Genomic DNA, 14,152 nt, shown 5'->3' with positions numbered 1-14,152 from the left:
ATCCCCAAAGGAGGAAGCACTTACCAGGCATTCTCCAGTGATGTCATCACAGGATTCCGCATGGCCAAAGCACTGACATGGCTCACAGACGCCCCCAAAAATAGTGCCGTTAACTCGTCTGTGCCTAGGCCAACAAGACTGAAAGAAAGGGAAGGTTTCAGGTTAGTCTTAGGGATTTCAAGAAAAAGTCTGCTTTTTGTTTTTTTGGATAAAAGAAAATAATTGAGGCAGCTAACTCGGCAAATGTGCTTATCAAAGCATTGCCATCACTGAACCATCGCTGCCGAGCCATTCCTCCTGACACGGAGGCTGGTACTGACCTTAGCGTTACAGGCAGGTATGAGATTAGAGGAAGCATTAGCTTGGTGGCTCTTCTGAAATGGTAAAATAAAGCAGAGATATAAAGAATTGAAATGTGACAGTCTCACAGTAAAAAGCACAGGCAGGAAAATAGAAGGCAAAGTCCTGAAAAAAAGCAGCCGATATAAGGGGATGCTTAAGAGAACCTTGGCCTAAGGGCGCACCTGACGTCACCCAAGGGACGCTGATTCTCTGCAATGCGCTACCTTCCCTGCATGCAGCCTGCCTTTAACTCCAGCACTTTCACAAAAGCTTTGCAATCATGCGTAAGAAAGGCAGTGCCCCTCTCATCCATCTGATCACATACACAGCTGACTTCTACTTATATATAATTCAGGTCTTTCATTCTCAATTTCCATCATCCTATTATGCTTTCTCAATTTTACACAAAATAGTTCATGATTTATTTACCATATATTCCCTTGATATTTTATTATATGGTATTATTCTTCTAGAACTCTACTTATATTCATCACTCCTTTGTTAAAGTGTGAAACATTTTATTATTTAAAAATGGAATTCTGATTAAAAAAAGATATTTAGGTCTCAGAGCACCTGTGTGTCAGTGCCTGCTCTAAATCCACTGGCACTCTTAATTAGGTTTCCCTTCTGGGTGGTTACTACAAACTGGAATGGATGGAAAACAAATGGGGAGAACATTGCTGCCCTGCAGGAGCTTATGACCTCCCCCACGTGATGATTGCATATTGTGGGTTATTTACTATATTTCTGGATGGTTAACTACAATATAATAGATCATGAAAAGACCTTTTTTCCAGTTGAAAATGGAAACAAGAGAGAAACCACTGAAGTAATAAAGTCTATAGAATTGTGTTGTGTATTGTTGGAAATGTTCCTGCTGCCTCAGGATATGAGGACTCTTAAATCTGAACATCAATAACAAACACATGGAAAAAAGGATGTGCTGATACTTTGTATCTGAAAGGAAAGCAACTTTCCTCTTAATTTGAGCAATACTAAAAAAGAAGGTGTCAATTTTTTATCCTCTTCTAATAATTTCTCCCCATTAAAATTTTTGTCACCCTAGATTCTTTATGGAAAGGTTTCCTTCTGTAATATATATTTTAAAAATTGGTGAAGCTACATATCCAAAAGGGGTGGAAATTAAGGGTGTTGATAACAGGAAGAGAGCTGATTTACTGTTTTCAGGACAAATATTCATGGAATTGTCATTAGTAAGCTTTTTAAAATACATGCTCTGCAAATGTACTACTCACACCACATCCTCTTTCCTCAAACTTCCCAACTCTTTACACCTTCTCTCTTAGCTAGTGAGTGCCTCTCATTAGTCACAGAGCAAATTGAAGCCAATGGAAGCCTTCTTTCCACTATGCAGTCCACAAGCATAAGCGGGTACCTCCATCTGCCCTAGTGCCTCCAGAACAAGGTGGGTGGAGCGTGCAGCATTCCTCATCCTCTCAAAGGAATATCACTCCACTTGCAATCTGTATTCCATTACCTATTGTCTTCCCAATATTCCCTCTCTGTGCTGCATCAGCAATAGCTTTCTTTTCTATTGGATCATTACTATCAGCTCAAAAATATGATCTAGTATCTCTATCAGAAATTCACCAGCAGAAATAACAAAAATGACTAAATTACTTCCTTAATATCCCATAACTTTCCAGTTACCTACCTGTTTTTCTTTTCAGTAAAACTACCCTAAAAAGTCTTTTCTTTCTCACTCCCCTTTCACTCTTCATTCTATTCTAATCTGTCTTGTGCCACCATCGCTCAATTAAAAGTGCTCTGGTCTGTGTCACCAAATCCAGGTCGACAAATTCAATGGATAATTCTACAATTACGTTTTATCTGGCCTCTCATCAACATTTGGCTTAGTTGACTCCTTTCTTGCTCACACACCCTCTTCTCTCAACTTCCATGACATCACTGTCCCCAAGTTTTGGTCCTATCTCTTTGTTGTCTCCTCTGCTTTGACCCAACTTCCCATTGTCAGGAGGTCCTGAGGGTTTAGTCACTTTTCTCTTTTTTATCGCACTCTCCACTAGGTAATTTTACTCAGTCCAGTGGTTGATGATGCCTTCCAAATAGTTATCTCTAGAGCAGACAGATATTCTGAGCCCAAGAGCTGCATATTCTAACTGTACAGTGGTGCCTACACTTCACAGGGTTTTCAAACCTAATTCTTTCTAAAATGGATTGTTGATTCCATCCTTCCTCCCGCAGTCATTCCTCTCCTAGTCTTCTCCAGTTCAGTAAGTGGCACCACATCCAATTGCTCAAGCTAGTAAGATGACTCATTCCTAAACTCTTTATTTCTTTCAACTCTCCTTTGGCATGTAGTCTATGTAAGTCCTATTAGTTCTACTACCAAAATACATGTAGAATAAACACAGTCTCTCTGCGTGCCCTGCCTTTATCCTCAAACACCATGATCGCTATGTTCTACCACAAGAGCATATTAACTGTCCTCCTTACTACCATTCTTACAACGTTCTTTCTACAATATGTTCTTCATACTGTAGTTGAAATTACTTCTTCAAAAAATATAACTCGGATCATGGCATCACCCAGCTTAAAGCCTTTTAATGATTTTCCACTGCACTCAGAATAAAATCCCCAGTTCTTATCATGCACGCAAAACTCTGAATGGCCTGGCTCCTCCAATAACATCTTGGGCCACTCTCCCCCTTGCTTACTAGGCTCCAGCCATACTTGCCTCCTTTCAGGTCCTTGCAGACTCCAAGCTCTATTTCACTTCTTCATCAGCTCTTTTTACATAGCCGACCCTAAACTCAGTTTAGATGTACCACCTCCGAAAGCCTTTCTTGACAGCGTTTTATAAAGTAGTCCCTCCCATCTAATCTTCCTACACCCATTCCCAGGACCTCTATCAAGGCAGCCTGCTTCTTTTCTTTGTGGGATTTATCGCATTTATTTAAATTTTCTTTCTGGCATATTGTCTAGCCTACCACTAAATGTAATGTCCTTGGGGGCAGGGACTATATCTGTATTGTTCATCACATTATTATCCATGTCATTCGTTTTGAGCCTTGATTGTCTCAAAATACATCGTCATCAATATCTGTTAACTAAATGAAAGTATTCACACTTCTTTGAAGTGGTTAATATTTTGATCATATAGAAGAGGAAAATTATATTTGAATTAAAACTTTCTGTTTTCAATGCCCGACTTTGCTTTCACTTTCTTACTGTCCCATGTGTCGAGTGAAATGAATGATAATGGTACCAGGAAACTAAGCAAATATTTGAAAGAGGGACTGTGGAGGGAATTATAAGAAGTCAAGCAGAAATGAGAAAAAAGATTCTGAATCAACATAGTGTTCCCAAATGAAATAAAAGAGAATTATTTTATAATGGAGTCATTTGATCTGTTTTTGGCAACCTAGAATTAAGACATTAATGGTCTTTGGAGTTTACTCAGCTTGTAAATGGTCTGTGGATATTAGTGATAGCAAAGCTAGAGTGCCTGGCCTTATGAGCTCAATAAAGAAGCAAATGAAATCAGGAAAAGGATAGGAATGGACAATAGCAAGTCTAGGGATAGGAAGTTTGACAAAGAAAAGAAGAAATATATAGACAGTAGAAGAAATGAAGAAGTAAGAGAGAAACTCAAGAGTTCCAGAATTCATTGTCTCCTGATTCAACTAAATTCCTTTATGGGCTTCAAAATTACTTTATTTACCAAATCATTACTGTGTGAGAGGCACAGCAAGCTCTTATGATCCCGCCTCCGCTTCTTTGTTCTGACTCTTCTACACTTGCATGCTTCTCTCTTCCTACCTAATTGTTGCCATTATTTAGCATTCGACCTGACGTTTTTCCACTCCAGGATACATCCTGTGACATCTCTCTCCACTGGAATTGCTCACCTGTTTGAATGATTATTGCACTTATATTCTGAACCACTTACTGGTCCCTTAATTACATAGTGCGGTGCTCCAATTTTTCATAGGTATTTATTCTGTCTCCTTAACCAGATTATTAGCTCTTTATGGAGAAAGATTGTGATGCAACTTCTTGATAATTCCCTTAGCATCCAGTGCAGAATTTACCAAAGATACTCACTAAATATTTTTGGAGAAAGGAAAGAAGAAACAAAGCATAATCCATTAAACAGTTCTAATATTCAGACAATTTTATATTCAGTGGGCATTTGGAACTTGTATAAAGGATGATGAAGAGAACTGAGAATAACTAATTGGGAACAAGTACTAAAGCAAGAATAGAATCAAGGTATACATAATTCCAGCTGAAACAGGAACGTAAAGATTCAAAGAGAGCTTTCCATGTGAAATAAAAACTTCTAGGTTTTTAATACAAGAATATATTTCATTAAAGACAGCATGGATTTTACATGAAAAATCAAATTTGGGTGGACAGAGCTAATTCATTTCCATGATTATTTTTCTCTATATGAATTTTGGAAAAGTAAGTACTTCAGTGAATTATATTTAGTTTTATTTCTAGATATGTGAGTCTGAGCCCAGTTAAAGAAAACACATTTGTCACAAATATGACTCTCAGCCCTGTGCGTCCTCTGGAAGCATGTATTATTTTAAAGCACAAGAGAACTGACAAAGCAACGCCTAGAGTATTTCTATAAATGGCACAATGGGGTGGTGTGCTGAAGTGGAACATCTTGGTACGCTCAAATGATTCCTTAAAGGCACCATTTTTAAGGAATTTAAGCTCCTATTTATCTGTAAGCCATGCCCTCTATCAGGGAAATGGGGTTTACATTTTTTGACCAGATTTCAAGTAAAATCAATTTTCAAACTACCTAAAGAAAATACATAGAAGTAAATAAAATCTGTTACCTTAAAGTGACACACTGTGGTATTTAGTAAGAAGCATCAATCTTATTACAAATCTAGGATATTGAGACAACAATAGGTATCTCAAACTTTAGGTGCTAAATAAATCAAAGACCAGCAGAGATTTTTCCAGATCAAGGTACTTCTTCCATATAATATGCTCCTGACATTATGAAGATTGTGTCCTTCAGATGATTGTGATTTGGTTGTGCTCTTAGGAATAAAGTTGAGAAACAGTGTGGCACACAGGATTAAAAAAGTGGAGGGAAAGTGAAAAAAAAAAAAAGAGGCGCTAAATTTCTGGTAACCTGGTAAGTACTGAGTGGGAATAAAGGGAAAATATTTCGAAATATTATTCTGCTATCATTCATCCTATTTTATCAACAAATTATATAGATAACAAACATGAGAACATCAGATTTTTAGCTATAGTAAGCAAAATATGTCAAAAAGGAACGTTATTTCAAGCTGACATTATGTGAGTAGCACTCTATTTGAAAGCCATGACTATTGGGCAGGTATGCAAGTTTCTTCTTTAGGTAACATATGATCATTTGTTTGTTCAATCTTTGATGAAAAACTTGAACTTGTTTTAGAAGAGTTTATTGACAGCAATGTTGAAGGAATTTAGAATGCACTACGGATACATTCTTGAAACTTACTTCACAAGAGGAGCCAGTGTACCCTGCTGGACATTGACAAACCTCCACAGCCGCGGCAACGCTTCCATCAGTAGGATAGGGGACCGCGGATTCAAGGGCAACAGAGCCCAACCTGGGGCAGAGGAAAAAAGAGATGGTAAATAAGTAAACAAGCTCTTAGGTATTATATACCTCAAGGAATAGTATAGTAACAATGATGTAAATATAAGCAAACTATCTGTATTAAGAAAAAAGGTTGGGGGGCCGGCTCCATGACATAGTGGTTAAGATCAGTGCTCTCTGCTTTGGCAGCTGGGGTTCATGGGTTTGGATCCTGGGTGTGGACCTATGCCACTTGTCAGCCATGCTGTGGTGGTGACCCACATTAAAAAAAATGGAGGAAGGTTGGCAGAGATGTTAGCTCAGGGCTAATCTTCCTCAAGCAAAAAAAAAAAAAAGAAAACCAAAGAAAAAAAGGAAAGAAAGAAGGATAATGAATATCCATAACTTGAAGCTCTGGTCATTCATCATATTAGGCAAAGTCTGAACGGTTAAAAGTGCTCACCACCACTACCACCATCCAATGCTGGAAAGAAATGAGAAGATTCTCGCTCATTTCATGGTTTTTGGCTGTGTGTTTTGGTTTCCTTTTTTTAGAGATAGAGAGTTTAAAATCATACAGTGTAAAGGAGATTTAAAACAGAAAACATTTATATGACTGTTTGACTTACTTTAAAATTTAAACTAGAAAAGCAGAAGGAGACAATGTTAATATTCAGTCCAAGCTTTTAAATTGAAAGAAAAGATGAAAGCCAAAAAGAAAAGAAAAGAAAAGATGAATGCTATTTTGGTTTCTTTTTTCTCAGAATTAAATCTGCACGTTGGTAGGTAAAAGTGAAACCTTCAAATGTTCAATTAAATTAGTTAGAACTTATTTTCTTAAATTGTCTTGGGCCTAAATTCAATTCATTGTTCTCCATATCTATGGGCTTCATTTTATTGGTACTTCTGTACAAACTGGTGATTTTAGCAGAGTGATTTGGTCTCCCTCCTTATTTTGGGGGAAAGCTGGTTTGGCCAAATTGAAAAATGCTGTTACATAAATGGTATATATGTATATTATAGAGAGTGTGTGTGTATTTCCTTTATCAAATTAGGCAAACAATATGCATTCACAATTTAAATAGATGTTATTGGTGTCTTACTGGCTTTTCCCCATTTTTTAATAAAAGAAATTTTAAAAGCTCCATTGTTATGAACACAAACTCAGGAGTCAGATAGATTAGGATTCATCTTCTGACTCTGATATTCACCAGTCCTGTAGCTTAGGAGGAATTACCTAATCTCTCTAGGCTTCAATATTGTCATCTAGGTAATGGAGATAAATTAACAGTCCACACATCACGAGCTTAATTAAAGGATTAAACAAAATAATGAATATAAAGTTCTTGATATAATGCATAACACATGCAGGTGATTATTAAATGCTAGGTATTTTATTAACATATTCTCATTGACAGTTGAAACAGGATAAAAATGACTACATGAATAGTACAAGAAATACTATCTATATGCCCAAAACTAGTTCTTTGTCATTTTAATGCATAAAATAAATTTTAATTAAACTCTAAGAGCATAAAATTAAATGACTACTATTGATTCATAATGATAATTATTGTTTTTTAAAATGATTGATAGAGATCTGTAACACATAATATGCCATCCTTAACCATGAGAAAGATGCAACCAACCGTTGCTGGCGCATGCATTTTTGGTTGCTTTATCAAGAGGGGCGGTAGACTTTTATTAACTGGTGATTCCCAATTAGCAAAGAGTTTGCCGGATTTCAGAATCCCTGCTGTAATGAAGGCAGAGAACAAAGCTAATGGGCTCATTAAACGTGTCTTCGAAAGTGACAACCTTTAACCAAGTTGTAAGTTTTTCAGCAACAAGTTTCTAAAATCTTTATTGTTTTTACCCCCACTTCACTAATCTTAGAAATTTGCTAGGACCTTGAAATATGTATGAGTTCACACATGATCAAGAAGTGGAAAGAAAATCAACTTGAAATCTCAGAAAATGCGCAATTTGATGGCTTCGTCTTAGATGCTGAGTGCTAGCTGGCATCCTCTAAAGACAAACGGATTATCTTTAGCTACAGATTAACTGATCCAACACTACTTGAATGCTTGCTTCTCTGGGGGCACAGCTTGGACAACCTGGCAGAAGGTCCTAAACTGGTAAGAGCCAAAAATCACTGTTTTATAGTGTTCAGGTTACACAGAGATTTTTAGAAAATCTCTAGTCATTTTCTTTCCCACCAAATAAACTTGTACAAAAAGTGTCACTGGCAGTTCTTTCTTCATCTTTTTTTTTTTAATCAAGGTGAAATACATGTAACATACAACTAACCACTCTAAAGCATAATTTAGTACATTCACAACGTTGTGCAACCACCACCTCGATCTAGTTCCAAACATTTCCACTAGCCCAAAAGAAAACCCTGAACCTATTAAGCAGTCACTTCCGATTCTCCCTTCCCCCAGCCCCCCATAACCACAAATCGGCTTTCTGTTGCCATGCATTTATGTATTCTGAATGTTTCATACAAATGGAATCATATAATACATAACGTTTTGTGTCTGGCTTCTCTCTGTTACCATAATATTTTCAAGGTTCATCCATGTTATAGCATATATCAGTATTCCATTCCTTTCTATGGCAGAGTAATAGTCCATTGTATGAATATACCACATTTTGTTTACCCGTTCATCTGTTAATGAATGTTTGGCTGTTTCCACTTTTTGGCTATTGTAAATAGTCCTACTATGAACATTCGTGTACAAGTATGTTTTGAGTACCTGTTTTTAGTTCTTTTGGGTATAGACCCAGGAGTCGAATTTCTGGATCTGGCAATTCTTAAGACAATATAGGGTTTGGAATTACTAAACTAAGCATAGTACTTGCCTATGTTGACATGAGCTTATGAGCTACCTCTTGAGAACAAAGACCCTGTCCTGTCATCTATATACTTAACCTAATCATATCAATACATGTTCAATATATTTTTTGGATGGATGGATGAATGGATAGATGGTCAGTGGATAAATGGATAGATGGATGGATGAATGTATGAGCACAAGACTAAGTATATACTTACATAAGTGAATAAATGAATGTATAGAATAAATGAATGAAATGTAGCTATGTAACAAACAATGACTAACATGCTCCATGACAAATGATACATTAAATCTTAGTAGCCACATTTCAGATGAATAAAATCAGCTAAGAAGAAGACAAATTACTTGTTAGATCTGACAAAGAAAATAAAGAAAAATTTTGGAGTTAGGACTTGAGGCCAGAGGTCAGAACTCATCTGAATGTATTGTGACATCTAATTGCCTGCAATTAATGGGCTGTCACATGATGAACTTATATTTCTGATCACTTTCATTTCAGAATTAGATGATTTCATGATCGCTGTATTAGTTGATTAGCACACAAAAAGACTGTCACAATTTACTAAAGAGCAGACTGGTCAATTGTATATAGATATGCTCCCAGGATTTTCCATATAAAATTGATAAACAAAATGTAACAAAAGAGTATTGGAATGTTTCAAAATAGAAAATGAGTAATTGACTACTTTAAGGAACAATTTAAAATAGAACAAAACAAAAACAAAAATATTTTCAATGAACTGCCAAATTTCATTCGTCTTTTGAACAACAGATGTTCCTCTCCTTAATCTATGTAACCATTTTGAGCTGTGAGAAATTTCAACACTCAAACATCTTTCCCAGCAATATTCCACATTAGCATTCACTGAGCAGTCCCAGTGTTCATTAGGTTCTGCTATTTGTTAAATGGGATTTTAATGCGTTTAACAGTTTTAAGTGTTACTCGTGAAGAAGGCTGCGGTTTATTTTTTTTTCCCTTCAATATGGTGGTTTTCTTTTCTTGATACCAGGCTACATTCATTTAAATATATAATGCCGGCAGTAATAAAGTAGTAAAGTTTGGAGATGCATGAACTATCAAAGACTTGTGCACTAAGTCAAATGCTTCAGCTGCCTATTTCTCCTTATTATTACAACTTGGAACTACAGATGAGATGATGGATGAAGAGAAAAGACATAATTATGTAAGCCAATATTGAAAATATTGGAATCATATTAGAAACATTGTCCTGGGACTGACTTAAAGATTATTCTTAATAATTTTGTTTTACTATATTTCCCACCAAATAGGTTATACTTTACTAAAAAATAATAATAAATATATAAAATAAATTATTTCTTGAAACAAGATCTTTGATCTTAAAACTCTTTTATGTAACTATTTTTTCCTGTCCACCTTTTTTTATATTGAAGACCCCCATTTAATTCTACTTAAACAAATGTTACTTTGTGTTAGCCACCACACATACATATTCTATTGCTGTTCAGGTGCTTTGTTCTATTTTGTTTTTATCAAAACATAAAATAATGACTCAGAACTTCCTTTAGCCTCTGTCTTTGCAAGTTCCACAAAGTACTATGCAATTAGAGGAGTCCGATAATTTTCACTCCATTCCTAAAGAGGCAACAGAATCATTCATTGGCCCAGTCCGTGGCTGCGTAGGCCATCTGGGAAAGAGCTAGATGTTTTCTCTTAAATGTTTTCAATCCCACATCAAATAAGGGAAATAACTGACAGAATCTGATACTATTACAGCCATTCATCAAAAATATATTAAATACTAATATGAGAAATCATCTCTTCCTCCTTAGTCCCACGAGCGTGCGCTGTGCACTATTCTTGTTCTGTATATTGTACTATCATAAGTGTGTGTCTGCCTTTCATACTGGACTATGCCTTCTTTGAATTCAATGATCATATGTCCACCTTTGTATCCTCCTTGCTCAGCCTAGAACTACCATATTATAAAAATTACTGTGTACTGAGTGTCTACTATATTCTATGCTCTAAATGGGGGCTTGAAAGACATCTCATTTAAGTATCAATGAACCCAATGTAGGAATCATGTTTTTGTCTACATTTACAAATGAAGAAACTGAGGCTCAGAGAAGTAAAGTGTCTTGTTCATACAATAGCAAATGGTGCAGCATAAATTCATACTTAAGTGTGACTCCGAAACCAACGATCATCTTGTCACTCTACATTGCCTCCTAACACAGGCTAGATGGCATGTCAGGTGTTGTAAATACATCATTTTCTCAATTAGCTTTGAATCTTGAAAGTTAGTTACTGTTCCTGTCATTTCACAGAAGAGGAGACTGAGTCTTAGAAAGAGCACAGGCAAGGCACTCAGTAAATGTTGGCAGACTGAATGAGCCCAGTATTCACAGAATAGATTTGGGAGGTAGTCAGAGACAACAGGGAGAAAACACAAGTGGGTTTAAATCCTGGCTGAATCTTTTACCAACAGCCTGATGCCTAGCAAGTTGCATGGATCTTTTTAAGTCCTAGACTCCTCATCAGTATAATTTCTTCAAAATGTGATTACCTGTACAATTAATTTCAAAAAGTAGAAGTATACTATTAACACTATTTCTATAATCATCAAAGACTCCTTTGTAAGGATTTTTCTAGATTATGTATTATATAAATTCTGTGTAATATTTTTGATACCAAAATACCTTTCAGAATTTACCCTAAAAGTCATGTGAAAACATCTTGTCTTGAAAAGATTCCATATTTATTTTCTAGCAATAGAGACACATGGTGTGTTATCACAATAAATTCACGATGGGCTCAGTCACACCGTGTTAACAGACAACTCCAAATTCTCAGTGGCTTAACAGAAAACAAAGTTTGCTCATGTCAAATCCTCCACAGGTCTGGGTGATGGTTCAGGGCAGCTGACCTCCATGTTGCTGTCAATATTTCAGGCTGTTTTGATCTTCTGGTAGCTGAATAAGCTCCAGAGAGTCTCACACTAGCAATTCAGTGCTTCCTGGGGTAGGGGAGAAAATGCCTCACTTCAGCTCACATTTCATTGGCCAAACCAAGTCATTTGACTATATCTACCCTCAAAGATTCGGGAAATGAAATATTCCAAAAGGAGGAGATTGGAAATTGAACGAACTGTTCAAACGTCTACTATAGAGGGAAAAGAAAATGTATTTTTTGTAAATGTCTTATATCTAATAGGTGTTTAAGAGAAGCCGAATAGGCTCCTTGCTTGAGTTAAACATCAAGGATGCTATTAAATCTAAGATCTGGAGAATGTAAAGAGGGAAGATGTGCAGTTAGGTTGATTTCTCCTACATTCTTAAAAGAAGGATGAAAGTTTCCTATTTTTATCTTCATCTTATCAATGGGGACCATGAGAAGAAAATCAATTAGTGTAATTTTATTTCATGGGCCTCTCAGCATTCTGGAAAAGAATGACAGCAAAATGTCACAATTTTAGAAATATCAGTACATGCTTTATTCTGGATGCCTCCAAGTACTAATGGTACTTGGAGAAAACGTTATTCCGTTCAATGATGCAGGCCAGATAGAAATGCTTCAGATTTGTATGTCGATTGGCCATTAACAAAGTGCTTCTGAGCCCTCCAATTCCATTCTCACAGTGAGAACTTCAACTTCAACTTTTGAAGTTGGCAAACAATTGTCCCCCTCTTTATTTTACAAATGAGGTGACTGACATCCCAAGAGGTCAAAGCTATACTTATGTTTACAGCTATTGAATAGCTGAGTTGAAAACAAAAGTCAAAATGCTGACCTGCAGCCCAGTTCTTCCACCGTTCAGTTCCACTGAGCCACAGAACTGGGGGAACCTAAGCCCATTTGCTGAGAGAACGATCATGGAAGTAAATCCTCCTTAAATCAATTGAAACGTGAATTTTTGTTGACATAGCTTCAATTGACTTGTGCTTGCACACAAACTGTATACCAAGTCGGAAGTCTACCATGCAAGGCAAGTTGAAATCAATTCAAGCGTTGTTTTACAAATATGACTTTACCCACTAGTAGATCAGAGATAAAATATGACAAGCTCGCCGACTCAGGATTCATGCTGACTTTCAGCCCACCTAAAGTGGGCAGGAATTTCAAATCTGACATTGGCTTTTACTTCTTGAACCACAGTGCCTTAGGTCATGTAGGCTGCAGAAAGCAGCCACAGACTTGGGTTAGCTCCCGTGTCGGTTCACATAGCCAGGCTCCATGAACATATTGCTCAAGTACGGGAAAACTTCAGAAAGCTTCAAATGAGACCGATGATTTTAAGATGGGTAGACACTGAAATTATCTGACATAAATCAGGGGGAAATGCCTTTGGATTAACTAATCTGAGAAGCAATGATGACAAAAATAAATAAGCCCCCTAGCCACTTTTTGTCAATTTGGTTGTCATTCATTTTGAAAGCCAGAGGACTCATCTCTTTGTACTGTGTAAACATCATGACAATCTCTATTTACGAAATGGGGAAAAAGATAATAAATTCCTAAGTGCTGCTTCTCATCTTCATGGTGTTTTAACCCAGCTTCTAGCAGAACTGCCTATGCAAAAGAGGTACATTGTGCGGCAATGGTTCTGTTATGAATCTGCAGTTTCCTCCTTCGGGAGATGGTAATGATGATTACACTTAACTGAAACACTACAAGTGAAAGACAAACTAGGCAGCACAAGCAAATGATGGAGGCGGAGGAGCATTAGCAACAACAACAAAAAATCTTCTTATATATAAACCAGTATTGGAGACATCGCTTTGATAATGGGTATGCCAACTTGTCAGTTTTAGGTCACACTTGATTATCTAACTTAATCTGATTTACAAGGAAGTTGCCATAATATCTTGTGTTATTTATTATTAGAGCAAAAAAGGAGAAGGGAAGAGAGCTCATTCAGACACAGACGAAGTTGAAATTTTGTCAAGCAAACATCATTATTTTAAAAATAGGGGCCTCCCAGGTGGCACAGTGGTTAATTGAGCACATTCTGCTTCGGCGCCCTGGGGTTCGCCAGTTAGGATCCTGGATGCAGACATGGCACTGTTTGGCACGCCATGCTGTGGCAGGATCCCACATATAAAGTAGAGGAAGATGGGCATGGATGTTAGCTCAGGGCTAATCTTCCTCAGCAAAAAGAAAAAAAAAAGGAAAACATAGCAGCCTACTGTCAGCCAGATCCGGGCATGTTTGGTTCAAGCCAGGGACTTCTCTTTTTTAAGGAAAAAACTCGAGAACAAAAAGACACCAATCTTTGAAAGTGTTCTACATAATGAACACCTTACATAATTATCACATATAACATTCAAAACAATCCTGAAAAGTAGACACCATTATCTCCGCTTTACACTTGAAGAAATCACGTTT

At 36.8% G+C, this 14,152-nt stretch overlaps 1 protein-coding gene across 2 annotated transcripts in view; it reads right to left on the bottom strand.

Annotated features, from left to right (window-relative positions):
• LAMA2 (laminin subunit alpha 2) overlaps positions 1-14,152 on the bottom strand; it is a 542,322-nt gene that overhangs the window by 219,157 nt on the left and 309,013 nt on the right. For both annotated transcript variants that reach the window (XM_070557039.1, XM_070557040.1), the window contains exons 15-16: positions 5,843-5,954; positions 25-138 (exon numbers count right to left, since the gene is read on the bottom strand). In XM_070557039.1, the coding sequence (XP_070413140.1) occupies positions 25-138; positions 5,843-5,954 (226 nt within the window). The remainder of the gene's footprint in view (positions 1-24; positions 139-5,842; positions 5,955-14,152) is intronic.

This window comes from Equus przewalskii, chromosome 9 (genome assembly GCF_037783145.1).
Source record: "Equus przewalskii isolate Varuska chromosome 9, EquPr2, whole genome shotgun sequence".
In the NCBI taxonomy this organism is placed as follows: Eukaryota; Metazoa; Chordata; class Mammalia; order Perissodactyla; family Equidae; genus Equus; species Equus przewalskii.
This window is presented reverse-complemented; position numbering and strand designations above follow the sequence as displayed.